General features: G+C 36.8%; 1 protein-coding gene across 11 annotated transcripts in view; it reads left to right on the top strand.

Moving 5' to 3' along the window:
- Nucleotides 1–18,490, top strand: part of UTRN (utrophin) — a 457,676-nt gene that overhangs the window by 188,451 nt on the left and 250,735 nt on the right. For all 11 annotated transcript variants that reach the window (XM_074368225.1, XM_010965836.3, XM_074368224.1 and 8 more), the window contains 5 exons: nt 3,529–3,679; nt 4,901–5,076; nt 8,923–9,058; nt 10,493–10,642; nt 13,662–13,737. In XM_074368225.1, the coding sequence (XP_074224326.1) occupies nt 3,529–3,679; nt 4,901–5,076; nt 8,923–9,058; nt 10,493–10,642; nt 13,662–13,737 (689 nt within the window). The remainder of the gene's footprint in view (nt 1–3,528; nt 3,680–4,900; nt 5,077–8,922; nt 9,059–10,492; nt 10,643–13,661; nt 13,738–18,490) is intronic.

The following is an 18,490-nucleotide window of genomic DNA, read 5'->3' as shown; positions in this document are numbered from 1 at the left end:
ATTATATTAGTTTCAGGTGGACAACATAGTGATTCAATATTTTTACACATTATGCACCATACAAAGTTATTATAATATTATTGACTACTTGCTGTGCTGTATATTACATCCCTGTGGCTTTTTTTTTATTGCAGTATAGTTGATTTACAATGTTGTGTTAGTTTCTGGTATACAGCATAGTGATGCAGTTATATAGATATATATTCTTTTTCACTATAGGATAGGTTATTACAAGCTATTGAATATAGTTCCCTGTGCTCTACAGTAGAACCTTGCTGTTTATGATATTATAATTATAATTTGTATTTCTTAATCCTTATACATGTGTTTCACCCATCCTCCTATCCTCTCCCTCTGGCAATCACTAGTTTGTTCTCTGTATCTGTGAGATTAAATATATATATATACATATATTTAAAATCTTCTTTATCCAGTCATCTGTTGATGGACATTTAGGTTGCTTCCGTATCTTGGCTACTGTAAAGAAAGCTGCTGTGGACATAAGGGTGCAGATGTCTTTTCGAGCTAGTGTTTTCATTTCCCTTGAATTTATTCCTAGAGGCGGAATTGCTGGATCATTGGATAGTTCTATTTTTAATTTTTTGAGGAAATGCCACACTGTTTTTCATAATGTTTGTACCAATTTACATTCTCCCCAGCAGTGTTATAAAGGTTCCCTTTTCTCCACATCCATACCAGCACTTGTTATCTTTTGTCTTTTTGATGATGGTCATTCTAACAGGTGTGAGGTGATATCTCATTGTGGTTTCAATTTGCATTTCCCTAACGATTAGTGATGTTGATCATCTTTTCATGTACCTGTTGGACTTTAGTGTATGTTCTTTGGAGAAATGTCTGTTTAGGTCCTCTGTCCATGTTTTAACTGGATTGTTATTTTGATATTAATATCTGTGAATTCTTAATATATTTTGAATATTAACCCATTATCAGACATACCATTTGCAAATATCTTCTCTCAGTTAGTAGGCTGCTTTTTCATTTTGTTGATGGTTTTCTTTGCTGTGCAAAAGCTTTCTAGTTTGATGCCTTTGCCTCGGGAGTCATATCCAAGAGAAATTGTGAAGTTAGTCACATGAAGGAGTAGAGTGAACACAACATTGCATAAGGTCACAGATAAGAGAAAGTGCAATGCTTTGCAGGACATGTAAATAGTTCTGTAGAACTGGAACTCATAGCAGAGAGATGAAACCAGAAAGATCTAAAGAGAACATCTTGGATGGACCTTGTACATCAGGTTGATTAGTTTGTATTTCACTCCGAAAACAATAGGGAACCACTGCCAAGGGGATGGCAGTGTGGACAGTGTGCCAGTTGCAGAATGGATTGGTAGAGAACTAGACTGAGAGCTAGGAGACCCGTCTGTGCTTGTCACATGATGATATAACTTGATTAAGAAAGTGGCTATGGAAGTGGAGACTAAGAGGAAATTTTGAGAATTAAATAGTTGAATCAGTAGAATGTGGTGATTGATAGGATGCTGGAGTAAGGAAGAGAGAGGAGTGAAAAATGAGCCCCAAGTCTTTGTCTTGAGAACGTTAGGTAGGTGATGGTAACATTGTCAGAGACGGTAACACACGTGGTGAGATGAGTTTGAGAGGAAAGCTAACAAGTTGGAATATTAGAGAGAGCAAACTTAACATTAACATGTTTCTAGTTCAAATCCAAACCAAAGATAGGGTAAGACTTGAACTTTGAGTCCTTTGACTCTGGAAGTCCATAGCCCTTCATGATTCCTGCTGCCCGTACGAGCTAGCTGGATTAGAGAGGAGGTGATGGCTTTTTGAGATGGGAGGCCTAAACATGGATTTCTTTCTTTCTCTCATTCTCTTTCTCTCTCTTTTTTTTTTTCACAAACTACATAGCTGTGCTACTTAGATTTATTTGAAATTTATGTTCTGTTATGATGATAATGATCTTTACTAAGTTTAATGTTTGTATTCTCAAAGTCTTTAGATATTTGGAGCAGCCTTTCTAGCAACATTTTCTATTCATTACTGTACCATCTCAAAAATCAGAACTTGTGTTTGCCATTTAGTTATTGCATATTTTTACAAACGAAGATTGTCCTAATATTTTCTCATAGTGTTTTGTTTGAAGTGCTCTTATGTTCATTATGCCTAATAGAATGCTGCTTCCCTTTGTTGAGTAGGCACTCAACAAATATTAGCTGAATTTCCAAAATGAGTTTCATGGAAGAGGGAAATATACACATTAGATAGGAGTTAGCAATGTCAAGGATCATTTTATTATTTTTTAAAAATACTGATATTACCTTTTTATTATATAAACTTTTTTTAGTATTAAAAAAATTTTGGAGATCTTTTCTAAACTTGTCCTAGTACCACTACTCTAAACAAAAAAGCAGAGGGAAATTCTTTAGGATCCCAATCCAATAAAGATTTTCCTTTTTATACTTACATGGTCTGAATATGACAAGCACTGGAGCTTGACTTTATCTCATTTCTAAAGGAGTTAGGTTTGAGTAGAAGTCTTGGTAGTCTTTGTCTCATCGTCTAACCTGAGCTTGGCAGGCACTCCCATATGGTGCTGTGTTCACCAGATTAGTCATTGCACAGAGCATGTTAGTCTGCTAGGGAAGCCATAGTAGGATAACACAGACTTAAACAACAGACATTTGGTGGCTTAAACAGCAGACATTTATTTTCTCTCAGCTCTGGAGGTTGGAGGTCCTAGATCAAGGTACCTGCAGGGTTAGTTTCGGGTGAGGCTTCTCTTACTGGCTTGCGGATGACCACCTTCTCACTATGTCCTTAAACAGCCTTTCCTCTGTGCTCTTGCAGAGGGAGCGATAGAGATACAGAGAGAGAGGCACACACAGAGTGAGCTATCTCTGATGTCTCTTCCTCTTGTTAGGACAACAGTACATGGGATTAGTGACCCTTGTGACAAACTCATTTAACCTTAATTACTTCCCTAAACATTCTATTTCCAAATATAGTCATGTTGAGGGTTAGGGCTACAACAGAGTTTTGGGGGACACAGTTCAGTTCATAATGCAGAGATAATGGACTGCAAGTAAATTTTGAAGTATTTTGGCCTTTTGGGTTTTGTCCTAGCTAGGAACTAAGTGTTCTGGAACTCTGTTTTTTTCCTAAGAGAATAGAGTAATTAATCACATTTTACATTTCATGCTATTTGAAATGTTAAGTGTTTAAAGTTGGGTGGGTTAACATGCCTGCAGCTAATCTATCTTGATTTTTCAGGCCAGAGAAGGCAGTCTTTTCAGTTAAAAAGCTGCCCTAGTGTGGATATGTATGTGCGTGTGAAAGTGAGGTGGGGATGTGGTGCACGCAGATTGCTTTGCTCTCGAAGAGGAATCACTAACTGTAACCCACTACAAAAACTGGTCTTGTAGAGCAGCGAGCTGTGAATTACTCCTTCTGAGGCTTTCAGTTTAAATGAGATTTGAATTTCCTTTTTAGAAAATTGCTTCTCGATAGTCCTGGAAAGTTTGGAAATCCGTTTTATTTTGTTTGGGCCTTCTAGGTATTTCAGTAGGGCTGTGGAAGAATGGAGACAGTTCCACTGTGACCTTAACGACCTCACACAGTGGATGACGGAAGCTGAAGAGTTACTGGCTGATACCTTTGCTCCAGATGGTGGCCTGGACTTAGAGAAAGCTAGGAGACATCAGCAGGTGAGTGCTTTCTGTCCGAGGATGGGGATCTGCTAAAAAGGTGGCATATTTATTTAGTGTGTGCCATTGAAGACAGATTTTTGAAAGGAGGGGCTGAATATGTTAATTTTTCAGGAGTATATAGACAATCTGTAATTTTTGTTCCAGTTCTAGTTTTAATGGTATAAGAAAAATTGCTTATTTCCATTCTTAATAAGGATTTTTAAAAAATTTAAATAAAAAAATACTCTTTAGTGGCATATGTGGGAAACAATTTGATTTTTTAAAATTTTATCTTCAGAATAACATTTGTAAAATTTTGTACCCAAGACTGTATCAAGGAGAGAAAGATATCTACATACCTCACCTTTATTTTCTATGGGTAAACACTTAGGCATCTTATTTTTCTTGATATCATTGACTGTTACCATAAAAGTAAATTATTCTTGAGCTGTATCAGGGCAGCTGCTCATGTAAGTCTAATTCAGTCTTGGGAAAATATAACACAATAGATAAATCAGTTCTGCTGATAATAATAGGTCTTTAAAAATAATGATCGAAAGCAAGCAAAATTTCAATTTACCATTCTTAAAAATATTTTCTTTTATTAAAATTTTAAAGCATATTTTACATAGAAGACTTATGAGAAGTTAGAGAATGCTTTTATTTTCCTCATAAATATGTTAATACATTTTTGTTATTTTTAGAGGTGTAGAGAAATGCTTAAGTTTGACTTTAAAATATCCATTCTTAACCCATTACTTAAAAATTTACAGACCAGAAAAGCAATGGCTCAATAAAATGCACGTTGAAGTTTACTTACATGTTGTATATAGGACATCATGGTACATGGGGGTATAGTGTTTTAAAATTTTTTTGACATGCTTTCAAGCCCATGTTTAGAAGAAGGGCAGTTCCCTCTAATCAAACATGATTGTTGCTTAAGCTTTAGTGTAAACAGCTGGTATTTATTGTATATTAGCAGGCTGCCCTCTTTCACTGTATGTTGCCTGATGGCATTCACGAGCGTGGGTTAGATTTCAAAATAGACTTGCTTTAATATGTCCATTGAAATGTAATGAAAGTGTTAAACATGGTTTTTTGCACATATGTAAAATGTCCTTCCAGAACTTTGTTTCTCTAACACTTACATTGACACTACGGTACCCGGGTGGATTCGTGGCCCCAGAACAGTTTAATTTGGTGGTGGAGTTCATCTCAAGTTGTTGTTCTCTGTTGCAGGACTTGGAAGAGGGGCTCAGCTGCCACCAGCCCAGTTTCGCAGCACTGAACAGAACTGGGGACGGGATTGTACAGAAACTGTCCCCGACAGATGGAAGCTTCCTGAAAGACAAGCTGGCAGGGGTAAACCAACGCTGGGGAGCGATCGCTGCAGAAGTGAAGGACCGGCGGCCAAGGTGACTGAGCCGTGATCACTCGAGGGCACTGGGTGAAGGCATTCGGGCAGAGCCTCTGGAGATCCAGTCCCATGAGAGCCAAGTTCTCTTGTCGTCTGAAATTACACGAGGCATTGTATTGACGTTTAAGACCCCCCACTGTCTGTGCTTCGTGTCGTTAGAACATGGTCTCTTACTGCGCTTTTAGGCTACCCGTGAAGTCTTACTTCTCCACTCAGATGTCATACATGTCAGAAATACCTTTATTCTTCTTCTTTCGGTTTATTGTGGTATGGTGACCAGGTGGCAGGAACTCGAACTGGGTGAAAGATCGCTCTGGACCTCCAGTCTGAACATCTTGACTCAGGGTCAGGCCTCTCCCTCGCTCATTTCCTGCCTGGGTCTCGGGGACTTCACAAGTAACCCCTTTCACTCGCTAGGTCTTGGTGTCTAAGGGTGTCCCATGTCCTTATATGCCAGTGCTGTTCACATAATACAGTTCCTCATCTACATGATGTAATACATATAGTGACTTATTGTGCGTTTTTATGTCAGATTATGTTATAATGCCCCAGATTTTATTAGAGTGTCTTCTGGTTGTAAATACGTTTGATTACCAGTGAATATAATACTCACCATTGCTCGTGTTATTTTATATGTTACTTTAAAATTATTTTAAGTTGTGTTTTGAGACAATCAAGATTTGATGGACGATTCCTACTTTGCTTAATATATTCCATTTCATCAATGACTTTTTTGGGGGGTGGAGGTTAGTGATAGTTTTGGATTAAAATGTCCCAGATAGTTTTTTTTCTGTTATTTTTTAACTCTGTTTATGATATATTATTTTAGTGAAAAACTGTTGTTTGGTTAAAAGGTCAATCTAATACTTTATCAAGTTCGGTATTATACTATAACGTAAAATTTTGAACTTTGAATATTTGGCCCATGGCTGCCTTTTATAAAATAGCATCATATGTTATTTTGTGTTCTTTGGTAAAAGGCAAATCATAGTTTCTGTGTCTTGGTTGAGAGGTTGCCACGCGGCAGAGACAAGTGTTTGGCATCTTACACACAAGGTCTCATTCGAACCTCACAACTACCCTGTGAAGAGGACTGTTCAGGCCCATTGTACAGCTTTGGAAACTGAGGCCCAGAGAGCAGCGGTTAAGTGACTTGTCCAGGGTCTCACAGAAGGCTAGTGACGGTGCTAACATATGCTGTCAAATACTGTGCCTGTAGAACTTGGGAAGACCTCAGAGCTTGCTGGCCAAGTTTCCTCCTCTGTAAATGAGAACTGGGATATCTCCTCAGAGGAGTGTCATGAAGATTAAATGAGACTGTTTGTGAAATGTATATGCCCTGACTTCTTCATAGGAAACACTCAAAATATCTTGTTTTGTCATAGTAAGTTAACCTATAATTTATCCTCCAAGCATACTGTTGCTGGATTTTACCGACGATTGATGGAATGATCCAATCAATATTTATTGAGGCTTCTGTTCAGCACTGGGGATACAAATACGACTAAGGAACTCAGAGAGACTTAGGTGAAAAAATGTTTAAAGGAAAAGATGATCTAATGTAATTAAAGGACACATTATTAAGAAGATACAGTGTTGTCGCCAAGGCAAGGGTGATGGGCTGTGGAATTGAGGCATCACAGGAGAGAAATCCTGAAGTTAGGTTTTGAGGCATTTACAGCAACTTCCCATAAGTTCCTCTTAGAGAAGGATTTGTAGGAAAAGGGCATAGAACTGGCAAGGTCGGAAGCATGGAATAGTATGACCAAGTAAGAAATCTGCAAAGGTTAGATGATGAGAAAGTTTCAGGGGACCGGGGCAGGATTGAAAGCTGAGGTCTGACTGGGTTTTATGTGCCAAGCTAGTAAGGTGGCAGGGAGAGTCCTTCTAGCTTGAAAGTGACCTATCTCCCAGGTCTCCTTAGGGAAAAAGATATGCCTGCTGGCATGGTGTTAGCAATAACTGCGGAGATTCCCCTAAAGATTTTCAAGTGGACCTCTGTGGAATGTGGTAATTGTCGTTCCTGGGACGAACAAGGTGAAGCTCATACATATTTCACTCATTTTTTTGGAAGAGAAAAGAATAGTGAATCTCTTCTCCAGCATTTCGTATTTTTACTAGAGCAGTATTTGTTTTCATAAATTCATGTTTAAGTTCACTTCAGGTTGTAACTTACCTTAAACTGGGGCCACATTGCAGTTCTTTGGGTTTATTAGGCATACTATTATCAGTCATTGAGAAACGGTGCCACAGCTCAATTTATTTTTGTGTTGAGAGCCTGTTGTTAAATATTTGCACAGTTCAGCAACTTATGGTGCTATTCCTTAATGAGTAATTGTTACCTACTGTTTGAACATGAATTTATAGCTTGTTTTTACTTAATGGTAACATTTAAAATGTAAATTATATTTAGCGAGTTTGCAGGTGAAAATTTTGCGACTCAAATATATCTTATTAAAATTACTTGATAATGTTAGTTTCCTTCATAGACATATTTTCAAAATACTAAATTAGTCATGATTATGAAGTACTAGAAATTTAAATGACAACATTTTTTTGAGACACAATATCTATAGTAATATTTTAGTTGTTTCTAAAGTTGTTATTTAAATTAAATACTCTTCAGTATACAGGGTAAATTACCAGTTTTGGTATTCGTAGTCTGAACAATTCTTTCTATTGCATTATTTGCTTATTTTTTTAAAATCTTGCAGCAGTGTTCTCTCCTAATGGATACTTAACAATGAAAACTTGTGATTTGGTAGTGATTTTCATTAGTTTTTTCAAACATTAAAAATACTCTCCTTTAAATATTATTGACTTTATTAAATATATAAGATTTATTTAGCATGTTATTCTGTATATACTACATCATTATTTTAGGGTTTTTTGTGATTAAAAAAGAAAACTTCATAGCCATAAAAAATGTGAATTCTTATTAAGGATGACATTATATAATTCATTAAAAAAATTGCATTCTATTTTTAAACCAGCAGCTGATAGCAGCAGCTATAAAAATGGTGCCACCACCAAGCTCTAAATAGCTTTCAAACCATTTCTTGAAAATGCATATAATCTTGTTTGTCATATGAGTTCTGACCATATTCTCATCTTCTGACAGATGGTTTATATACTTATAAATGTTATTCTATAACATATAAAAGGTCTAATTAAGACAGTTCCTTTTTTATATTCATATGACTATTTGTTTCCTTATATCCTTTAATACTTTTGCTTTTTTTCTAGATCTTGTTTTATAACTTGGTGCTATATTCAAATACAATACTTATTTTAATGAACTAACCAAATTTTCATTTTTTTCTTGTCTTTCATGTTTGTAGAGATTTCCCATTGGCAGTATCTTGCTTTGTCCTTATTCTTTCTTTCCTATGAATAAAGTAGAGTAATACTTAACCACCTACTGTGAATAATATGTCATATAATGATATCTATCTCCATGGAGTACTCAAAGAAAATTATGTTTTTTCTTATTTTAGATAAAGACATTTTTCATGTTTTCTATTTTAAAGCTTCATTATGTTGTACAGTGGAATCTAGCTTTAAAAAAAGTCCTTTGTATTAAGTTTTTGTATAATTTTTGATGATGAGAGAAGAAGACATTCTTTAGTTTTAATGTTTTTTGGTTTAGTGAAGGAAGAAATCTTATTCTTATATTTGGAAATAATCTTTAGTATTGCAGAATACTATTTAGAAATACATATTAAAATAGCTTTTAGAAATTTTTCTGTGTGACATATTTAGTCAGGATATCCAAAGCAAATATATAATGTTCTAGTTAATTGGATAATTTTTCTCAATATTTTTCAATAATGTATTCTTTTAGGTTAAAAGGAGAAAGTAAGCAGGTGATGGAATATAGGAAGAGACTAGATGAGGTTTTTTGTTGGTTAACAAAGGCCGAAAATGCTATGCAAAAGAGATCAACCACTGAGCTGGAAGAAAACCTGCAAGAATTAACAGTAAGTGGCTTATTTGTCTCTATATTTGCCAGTGCTTTTTGATGCATGAACATTTACACTAAAAATAAGATATTGCATGACTGAAGAAGAAACAGGGAAGACACTTTGTACTTTGTGGTAAATGTGGTGAACTTTAAATAGGAATATCTTTTTTTGTTGTTGTTTTAAAGAGACACTATCATTTTGTTCTTGCAGAGGTAAGGCTTCACTCACATAACAGTGATCAGTCATGTGGTCTCAATATTGGACCAAGGTTTTTGGGATATTTTTAACAATTATCATCATTTTAGAATATAATAATACTGTGATGGATTTTTTTTGCTTTTGGATTTAGAAGATAACTACTGATTGCTGTTTATAGAATTGAGTCTTGCAAGAAAACTCAAAGTGACTTGAGAGTAACTCACTGCAGCCTACAGTGGACTTAGCATCATAGTTGTATTTATAAGATTTTCTTGTTGTTCTGCAACCAACAAGAATTATTGTTTTATAAGTATAAATATATAGAAATCCATAAAGATACATATAGATAGGTAAATATACCCAAATATCCATACATTTTTATATCCACAAATTTTACATTTTTTGTGTTAAGAATTAAAGTGCTTGTTGAAGAACAATAAGCATAATGTGCTCACATTTTCATTAAACAAAAAAAATTGTGTGTGTGTGGATACACACACGTGTATGCATCCAAGTATACCTAAAAGGATACTGACTAATCTGATAAGAGATTTTTCCTAAAAGAGTATCATTGAGGTATTTTGGGAAAGAAACTTTTAATAATGATGAAAAATATGTGGCAAATAATTACTAAGTTTTCAAAGTGTGACAAATAACTAACTTGTTCCTGTTTTATCTAAAAAATTCATTAGTTTTCTACTGGTGTTTCTACTAGTACAACATTGTAAATTGATGATACGTCAATGAAAAATGGGAAAAAATAAAAAATAATAAAAGTTTTAATAGTTTTCTTGGAATATGCCTTTTGTCAACAATTTGGGGGTAGTCACAAGGGGTGGGGCGGCATATTAGGGTAAGAAGAGTAGGTAGAGAGGCAAAAAATGCTCCTGTTTTTGGATTTTGGGTTTTTTTTTTTTTTTTTTGCCTTTCATTAGAATAGACATCATTTTTTATTATCTAAGATCAGAATGTTAAATTGTCAGTGTAAATACGATATAATATGTGCCTATTAAGAGATGCGAGGTGGGAAGTAGGAAAGTGAGTACACACACATGTGCAGTGAAGGTGAAGTTCATTCCCAGATCAGTTACAGTTTAACATAAGTTCAGGCTTCTTATAATTTTATTTTCCATTTAAGAAATTAAAAGTCCACTTTTATAAGAGTATTTCCCAAAGAGATTTCTGATATAGTTCTTGATCTTTCCCTGGTATGACAACCTTTTAACCTTTCCTCTCTTCTGACTCCTTTAGAACTTAACCCAGGAGATGGATGTCCAAGCTGAAAAACTCAAATGGCTGAATAGGACTGAATTGGAAATGCTTTCAGATAAGAGTCTGAGTTTACATGAAAGAGAAAAAATTTCAGAAAGCTTAAGGACTGTAAATTCGACATGGAATAAGGTGTGCATTAAGCATGACTATGGTACATTTCCCACGTTTATTGATTTTGTTATCAAATAAGTGGGATCATGTAACTGTTTCACATTTAAGTATAGCCAGATATGGGCACATTTTACTAATTGATAATTATATTTTTTCATCTGTCACGGATGGAAGCAAATGTTCTCAGAGGATACTTTTTATTTTATGTGGAAGTTTTTGGCCTAGGAAGCTTATACATTATACACTACGCTAAATAATAAGTATATATTAGAATTAGGCAATAAAACGTCCATAATTATATTCTGAAAATGAAGGCATTAAATAACTTTGTTATGTTGCGCAAGACTTAACACGTATGTAGATTTATTTTTAATGATTTTTATTCATTCAATATGTATTTACTAGGTTCTGGGTGGAATGGACTGATATGTGGCTACAATTATGACTAAAATAAGGTCCTTTTTCTCATAGCATTACTTTTTTTTTTCTTTGCAGCTTAAATAGTTAGAGGTAGATAAAGTCATAGACTTATATTTATTGTGGCTTAGGTACATACTATAACAGAGCACGAGGTCTGTCTGGGACACTGAATGGATAGGTCTCTGCCCTGGTTTGGACAGACCCCATCTCTGTCATTTTCCTCCCTCTCCACCCTTTTGAAATGATAGCGGTTATTCTGTATCTAATGATGCAAGTGCTTTATTGATCAAGCCTCTCTGCTTGAGAATCACAGCCTTGACGAGTCACTGTCACTGATGACTCACATGCCCATATCCCTGGCCTAGACCTCTCTCCATGCTCTAGACCTTCATCAGCTGCCTGCTCGGCATCTCCACTTAGATGTCTAATGGGCGTCTCAGCTCACATACAAAACCAGGCTCCTGATCTCCACCTCCCTCCTGCACCTTAGTATACCTCTCCCACCTCAGCTACTGGTAATTCCATCCTTATTATTGTTTATGCCAAAACCCTGGAGTCAATCTTATGGCATGTGAATGATATCTCAATTAAAAACAAACAAATAAACCTTAGAGTCATCATCATCAGCTTCTCCTTTAAAATACCCGTCTCTCTCATGGTTCGAATGGACGGCTGGGTGACTAGATAAAAGCCAGCACAGCAGCATTTTAGCAGTTGTAGCTATTGAGGGGCACGTGAGTGCTCACTGTACAATTCTTTCATCTTTTTGTAGGTTTGCAAAATTTTGTAAATTTGACTGCTTCTCACTATCCCCATGGCTACTAAGTTGTTTCAAGCCACTGTCATCTCTTGTCATGATTCCTACAGCGGCCTCTTCACTAGTCTCCCTGTGTCCTCCTTTGCCCTTTGTCAACCTCTTCTCAAAAAAGCAGCCAAAGGATTTGTTAAAACATAATTCGGATCAAGTAACTCCTGTGAGCAAAGCCCAGTAATGGTTTTCCATCTCATTCAGAGTAAAGACCAAAGTCCTTAAGGTGACTAACAAGGTCTGTCACATTTCCTGTTATCTCTGTGACTCCACCTGCTACTCTCTCCGTGTGCTCCTTTCAGACATGTTGGCCCCATGTCGAACACGCCAGGCTCAGGTTGTGCATATTCAATCAGGGCAGATGTATTTATTAACACAAAGGATGTCATCGGGTATTGTGTAGAATAGGCATGGTGGTCCCTTTGGGAGCACAATGTTAGACGGAGCCAAAGCTCCCTTTATCACAAGACTTCACATTGATTTTACACTAGTTACGTGAATTATGAATGTCCCAGACCAAGCAATGCTTATTGTGTAGCTAACTTCAACAAACACATTTTAAGAACTAGCAATCTGGGATATTTCATTCATTCATGCAATTATTCACTCACTTAGGTTTTTACTGACTCTCATTTTATGTCAGGCACCATTTTAAGAACTAGCAATACAGCAATGAGTATGACACCCGCTTTTGACCAAGAGAGCTTATTGTGGGTGAGACAATAGATAAGCAATTAAAACATACAGGTATTCATGAGGATGAAAAGGCAGTGTACCTTCCTGGCTTTGAGTGATAACCATGGAAGATTTTGTGAAGATGAAGCTAATTTATAAAAGATGAATAGGTATTGGTCAGATGGAGAAAGGAGGAAAAGGCATTGCAGGGTAAAGAAGCAGTAAATGAAAGGGTCTAGAGGAGACAATGAATTTGCATCCTGTAAGTAGCTTAACATGAAATGGAAGGATGAGAGGTGCTTGCAGAGACCGGACCCTAGGAGCCTCACCATGTATCACAAGGAATTTGAGCTCTGTCTGACAGTTCACCACCTTGAAAGCAGTGGGCAGCTATTGGTGGGTTTTAAACAGGAGAAAGTTACATTTTGAAAGATCACTGTAGCTGTACCACAGAGATAGATGGAGCCGTCCTAAGGATGGATACCCTTAGGTCAAAAGGACATTATCCAGATCAGGATAACTGATCTGGAAAAATCAGTTAGTGTCATTAGACAACTTCGTGAAGGCAGTGTCCAGTAAATAGACGATGAATCCAGATTTGGATATATCTGAATATATGGTTGACCTGCAGAGCTGGACTGAAGATATGTTTGGGGAGTCTTCAGCCTCTTACAACTGCATGTGATAGATGAAGCCATTAGAAACCAGGACCCAGGGATAGAGAGGCCAGGGTCAAGGGTAAGAAGACTGAAAACCCTACCCTGTAGAATGTTGGTATTTGTTGGATAGACAGAGGAAAATGCGCTGGTGAAGGACACTTAGAAGATCAGTCAGAGAGGTAGGAGTAAAATCAAGATTGTAGAATAGTAACAGAATTCACGAGAGAAGGAGTGACGGTATTAAATGTTGCAAAGGACCAGGGCAGCTAAGGACTGGATGATGTTCTTGATGGTGAGTCAGTGTAGCTGGGGATCAAGCAAGACTGCAGTGGATAGTGAAGGGGACGCAGAAGCTTAGGCAGTGAAGGTGAAGAAAAGCAGCAACAGAGCTATCATTTAGAGGACAATCCTCTTGTGAAAATACGGTCACCTTTATTTACATACTGTTCTCTTTCTGTTTGTCGGGACACTGTAGGTATGCAGGGAAGTGCCCAGTGCACTGAAGGAACGCATCCAGGAACCCTGTCCTGTTACTCAGACAAGAATTGCTGGTAAGATAGTTTTTTTTCCTTAACAATTTTTTTTTTGAAAACATAGCAAAATTTTATGATTTTGATCATCGTACATGGATTAGGAAAATTTATTTAAAAACACAATGCCATTGTGATTTATTATTCTATTTTCAGTTATTTGAAAAGAACATCTTTAAACACAAGACGTATTTCACTGCCCCGTACGTGCAAGACATTTCCTTTCATGCGAGATAAGACTTTTAGCTTTTCGTGGGACCTGAGCCTTAACAGAGCTTGCTGAAGGCAAAGGGAGAGGCAAAGTGGGGACACTGGGGAATAGTGTTCTGGAAACATGCAGCTTTTCAGCAAATCAGCTGTAACTCACTGTGTTAACATGTTCTAGAGATGTGTAGTTAGATGCTGATGATGGCTGAAAGCAAAAAGTTTGGATGTTCTTGGGATCAGGTGGCAGATGGGGATTTAGAAGAGTTCTCCATCCCAGGGAAGCTGTTTACTGACAAATGCTGATCACTTCAGTTAGAGAAAAGAACGTTTTCTCACTATGTATTTCCTCTCCTTGTTGAGGTTAGGGTGCTAATCAGTGCTTTGCAGGCTCTTTGAGCCAACTTGCCCTGGTCTCCCGCTGTTAAGTCATCAGGCAAAACCTCAAATGTGATTAACTGTCTACTTCCTCTGTGCCCACTGCTGCTGCTGTCTCTTCGCTCCTCCCCCTTCCCCTCCTCTCCCTTCTGCCCCCTCCCCTCTTCCTCCTCCTGTTCCCCTTTAAGAGCCAGAAAGTGGTGAGTGACAAGACCTTTTTTTTTTTTTGAGATTGTAAACTTGTTGAGGGCCAAGCTTGTGTTGGATTTTACTTGCATTTCCCAGTACCTTGAACAAGAAATACCTGGGTGGTTTTGTTGATTAATGTCCAAAACACTTGGATTAACATTTGGGTACTACTGTCTTGCCACCTCAAGCTCAACTCCCTAACCATAGGAAAAAGACTTGATCCGTTTTGTAAGAGAACATTATATTATCTGTCCTTTTTTAAACATCATTATGGCAAAGGAGCAGGGAAAATTTGAACGCATATTGAAAAGGACAAAAAGCTGACAGCAAAACTCTACTTTCCAGGAGGTAGCCAGTTCATTCTCAACAAGATGGTCACCCCTGAAACAAGTCTGAGATCTGAAGCTAATTCCAGTGTGTCCCTCTCTTCTTACATGGTGTTTTACTTAGGTTTTTTTAATTTAAAAAATTATATTTAAAACGTAACCATTTTGAAGTGAACAATCCGGGGGCATTTAGTACATTCATAGTATTGTGCAATCATCACCTCTAGTTTCAAAATATTTCTATCACTCCAGAGTGAAAACTCTGTACTTCCGCAGCAGTTTGTCCCCATTCCCTTCTACCCTCAGCCCCTGGCGACCAACAGTTTGCCTTCTGTCTCTGTGGATTTCTCTCTTCTGGGTATTTCCTATAAATGGCATCACACAGTGCTTCTTTCATTTTGGTATTGTTTTTGAGGTTTATCCATGCCAGCTTTTTGCTGTTTATACTCAAAAGGGCACTCAGCACTGAAGACAATCCAACTGCACTTTCTTCTTAGTACCCCTTGTTCCCCCGTCTCTCAACTAATGACCTCATCTCATTTTTTAAAGATAAATACTGTTTGTTCGATGAGATCTTTTTCCCATCACAGAGTCCCTCAGCCTACATGCAGCTGTACCCACACTCTACGTGCTTTCTTCCTATCAGTGGAAGTGTCCTCTCTCTTGCTTTCTAAGACCATCTCGTCCAGTTGTACTTTGGATCATATCTTCTCTTGGTTTTTAACTTAACCTTCTTCTCCCCTCTCTGCTGGATCCTTCTCGTTAGCATGCATTTTGATGCACAGGGTTCTGGTATATTCGTTTATACTATTTCGTTGTGTGGTTGTACTGTAGTCCTCAGAACGTTATTCTCTAGCTGTGCTCACAAGTCTCGTAACTTTGGACACTTTTTAACTTGAGATAATTCAGTGAGTTCTTAGGCAATTACACTTGGAGTCATCCTTGAATCTTCTCTGGATTTCATATCCAATTCATCAGCAAATTGTGTCAGTTCCCTGACACATCTCAATTACTTCTCCAGTCTTGAACACTCTTATCTTTGATCTCAATTGTTGGAATATTCTCCTAATTCAGTGTCCTCATTCTGTTCTTGCCTTATCAGTCCTCTATAATCTATTCTTCTGATAGCAGCTGAGTGATGCTTTAGAAACAGCTTTGATGTGTCACTCCTTTGATTGCAGTCTTTTCATCACTTCCATCACATGGAGGTGATTTCTGCAGTCTTACCATGGTCCAGAAGACCAGGTATGATCTACCTTCTACCTGTCCCTGGAATCCCATTTCTTACTACTTTTCCCTTTGTTCATTCTGCTTCAAGCACACTGGTCTTCTTGCTGTTTCTAACATGCCAAGAACATTTCCATTTATGGCCTTGTGCTTGCTGTTTCTTCTTTCTCACCCACATGTCCTTCCCTGAGAAATTGCATGTTTCACACACTCACTTCATTCAGTTCTCTCCTTGCATGTTTCCTTCTTGGAAGGGCCCTTCCTGACCTGCCCACCATGGCTCAGGTGCATCCTGTCTCTCTCCAGCTTCTTGCATTGGTCTTACTTCGTGACATCCATCCATCCACCTCATCAGAAAGTGAGCTCTACGAGGTCAGGGCCTTTGTCTTATGCATCACCATACCTGTAGCATCTAGTCAGGTGCCTTGCACATAGTAGGTTCTTAATAGATATTTCATGAATTGAAACAATGAATTTTTAGGTTATTTTCAATTTTTTTAAAACTACGAAAAGTGGCAGTGAGGATTGGGCTGAATAATGTAGGAGATATCCTCTAGGGTGTATTGTGGTGAATCACTGGGGCATAGAACACGGGCAGCTTTACTTCACTAGCTGCTGTCTTGATGACTTGTTCCAGTTTACCCCTCCACCAGCTGAACGGGAGGGTTCTCACTGTTCTACCCTGTTCCCAGCCCTCCAACATTTTATTCCCAGGACCCATGAATGCTTTTAAAAATTATTGATCACCTCTAAGACCTTTTGTTTGTGTATTACACTTACTAATATTTACCTAAAAGAAAGCAAAACTGAGAAATTTCAAAAATTGTTTATTAATTTGTTAAAATAACAAAATAATAAATCCATTCTATTAATAAAAAATAATATATTTTACAAGATAGTACCATAATAAAGTGTATTTTTCAAAACAAAAAAAAATAGAAAAGTGGCATGACTTTACATTTTTGAAAAATCTTAATTTCTGGCATAATAGAGGACACCTGGATTCTTGTATTTGCTTTTGTATTTGCTCTGTTGTGATATCACATGTCCTGTAGCACTGGGCAAAATAGCACTCTACATCTAGGAAAGAATGAGCAGGGAATAGGCAAACAACTTATTATGGTGATGGTCATAGTTCAGTCATCCATACCCTTTGGAAGGATCTCTAGGAACCCAGAGCTCTCCAGAGATCAATTTTGGAACCTGTGACCCATGGAGAAAGGGCATTTCATTTTTAATTTGTGTTTCCTCAATTACCTGTTATTCTTGAGCCTTTAAAAAATATGTTTATTGTCTTTCTTATTTCCTCTTCTGTGGATTGCTCGCTGATGTTTTTTGAGTTTGAAAAAAATATTTTGGTTACTAATTCCTTGTCTGAAATGTGCATTGTAAATACCTTCTCCCTTAATCCTTGGCTTTTAAATTTTTTATTTGTGGAACTATTTTTAGAATTTGTAAACATTGATGATCTTTTCATTGCTTTCCTTTTTTGTGATTTATTTTAGAGCTCCTTTGGCATTCTGAGGTCATAAAGATACTCTTCTACATTTTACAGTTTTAGTTTTCATATGCAGGTCCTTAATCCACTGAGAATTAATTTTCCTGAGGAGCATGTGAGGTCAAAATCTGTCCCATCCTCTTCCCCCTGCAGCCATGGGTCACTGCTTTTCCAGCATCATTTATTGACCAGTAAATTTGTCTTCATTGATCTATACTGTAGTCTCTGCCAAGGTTAGGTTTCTCTGCCACCACTGTGGCTCTTCTCTTCTAGTGGTCTGTTTGAATGTCTGGGTCTATAACACACCAAGTTAATCATTCATTATTAGCTGAGTAATACAACTAAGTATCTTGTAGGGCATAACCCTCTGTCAAAAATAAAAAATTTTGATTATTCTTGGCCCTTTTCTTTTCTATATTAATTTTAAAATCAGAAATTTGAATAAATAATTTTGTCAAGTTACACACAAACCTGTTGGGATTTTTATTAAAATTGTGCTGAATTTACAGATTGTATTTTTTAGAAAATTATTTAAGCCTCATTTAATATGCTATATACTAAACTGTGTTCCAGATGGTTCTAATAATTCAACTACCCCTTGTATAAAAACCAAAGAAAATGACCAGTCTCATTATTAAAAACAAGATAAAAACATACAAACCAAAAAAATAGAGAAAATATTTATCAAATCTTCGGAGAAGATAAGAGTAAGTTCTGGGAAAACAGTTCCCCAAGACAGATTTATGTGTTTAATTACCCCAATTTAGTTAACATCTGTATGTTAAGAAGAAAAATATTTAAATCTTAAAATAGAAATGGTGTTTTCAGCAATATGATAAGGGTTTTTCTTTCCTATATAAAGAGTTCTCCAAATTGATAAAGTAGTAAATAAAGAACACAGTTATAAACTATACCATATTTGATTAATAAACATGAAGAATTTTATCCTCGC

Source organism: Camelus bactrianus, chromosome 8, assembly GCF_048773025.1.
Source record: "Camelus bactrianus isolate YW-2024 breed Bactrian camel chromosome 8, ASM4877302v1, whole genome shotgun sequence".
NCBI lineage: Eukaryota > Metazoa > Chordata > Mammalia > Artiodactyla > Camelidae > Camelus > Camelus bactrianus.
This window is presented reverse-complemented; position numbering and strand designations above follow the sequence as displayed.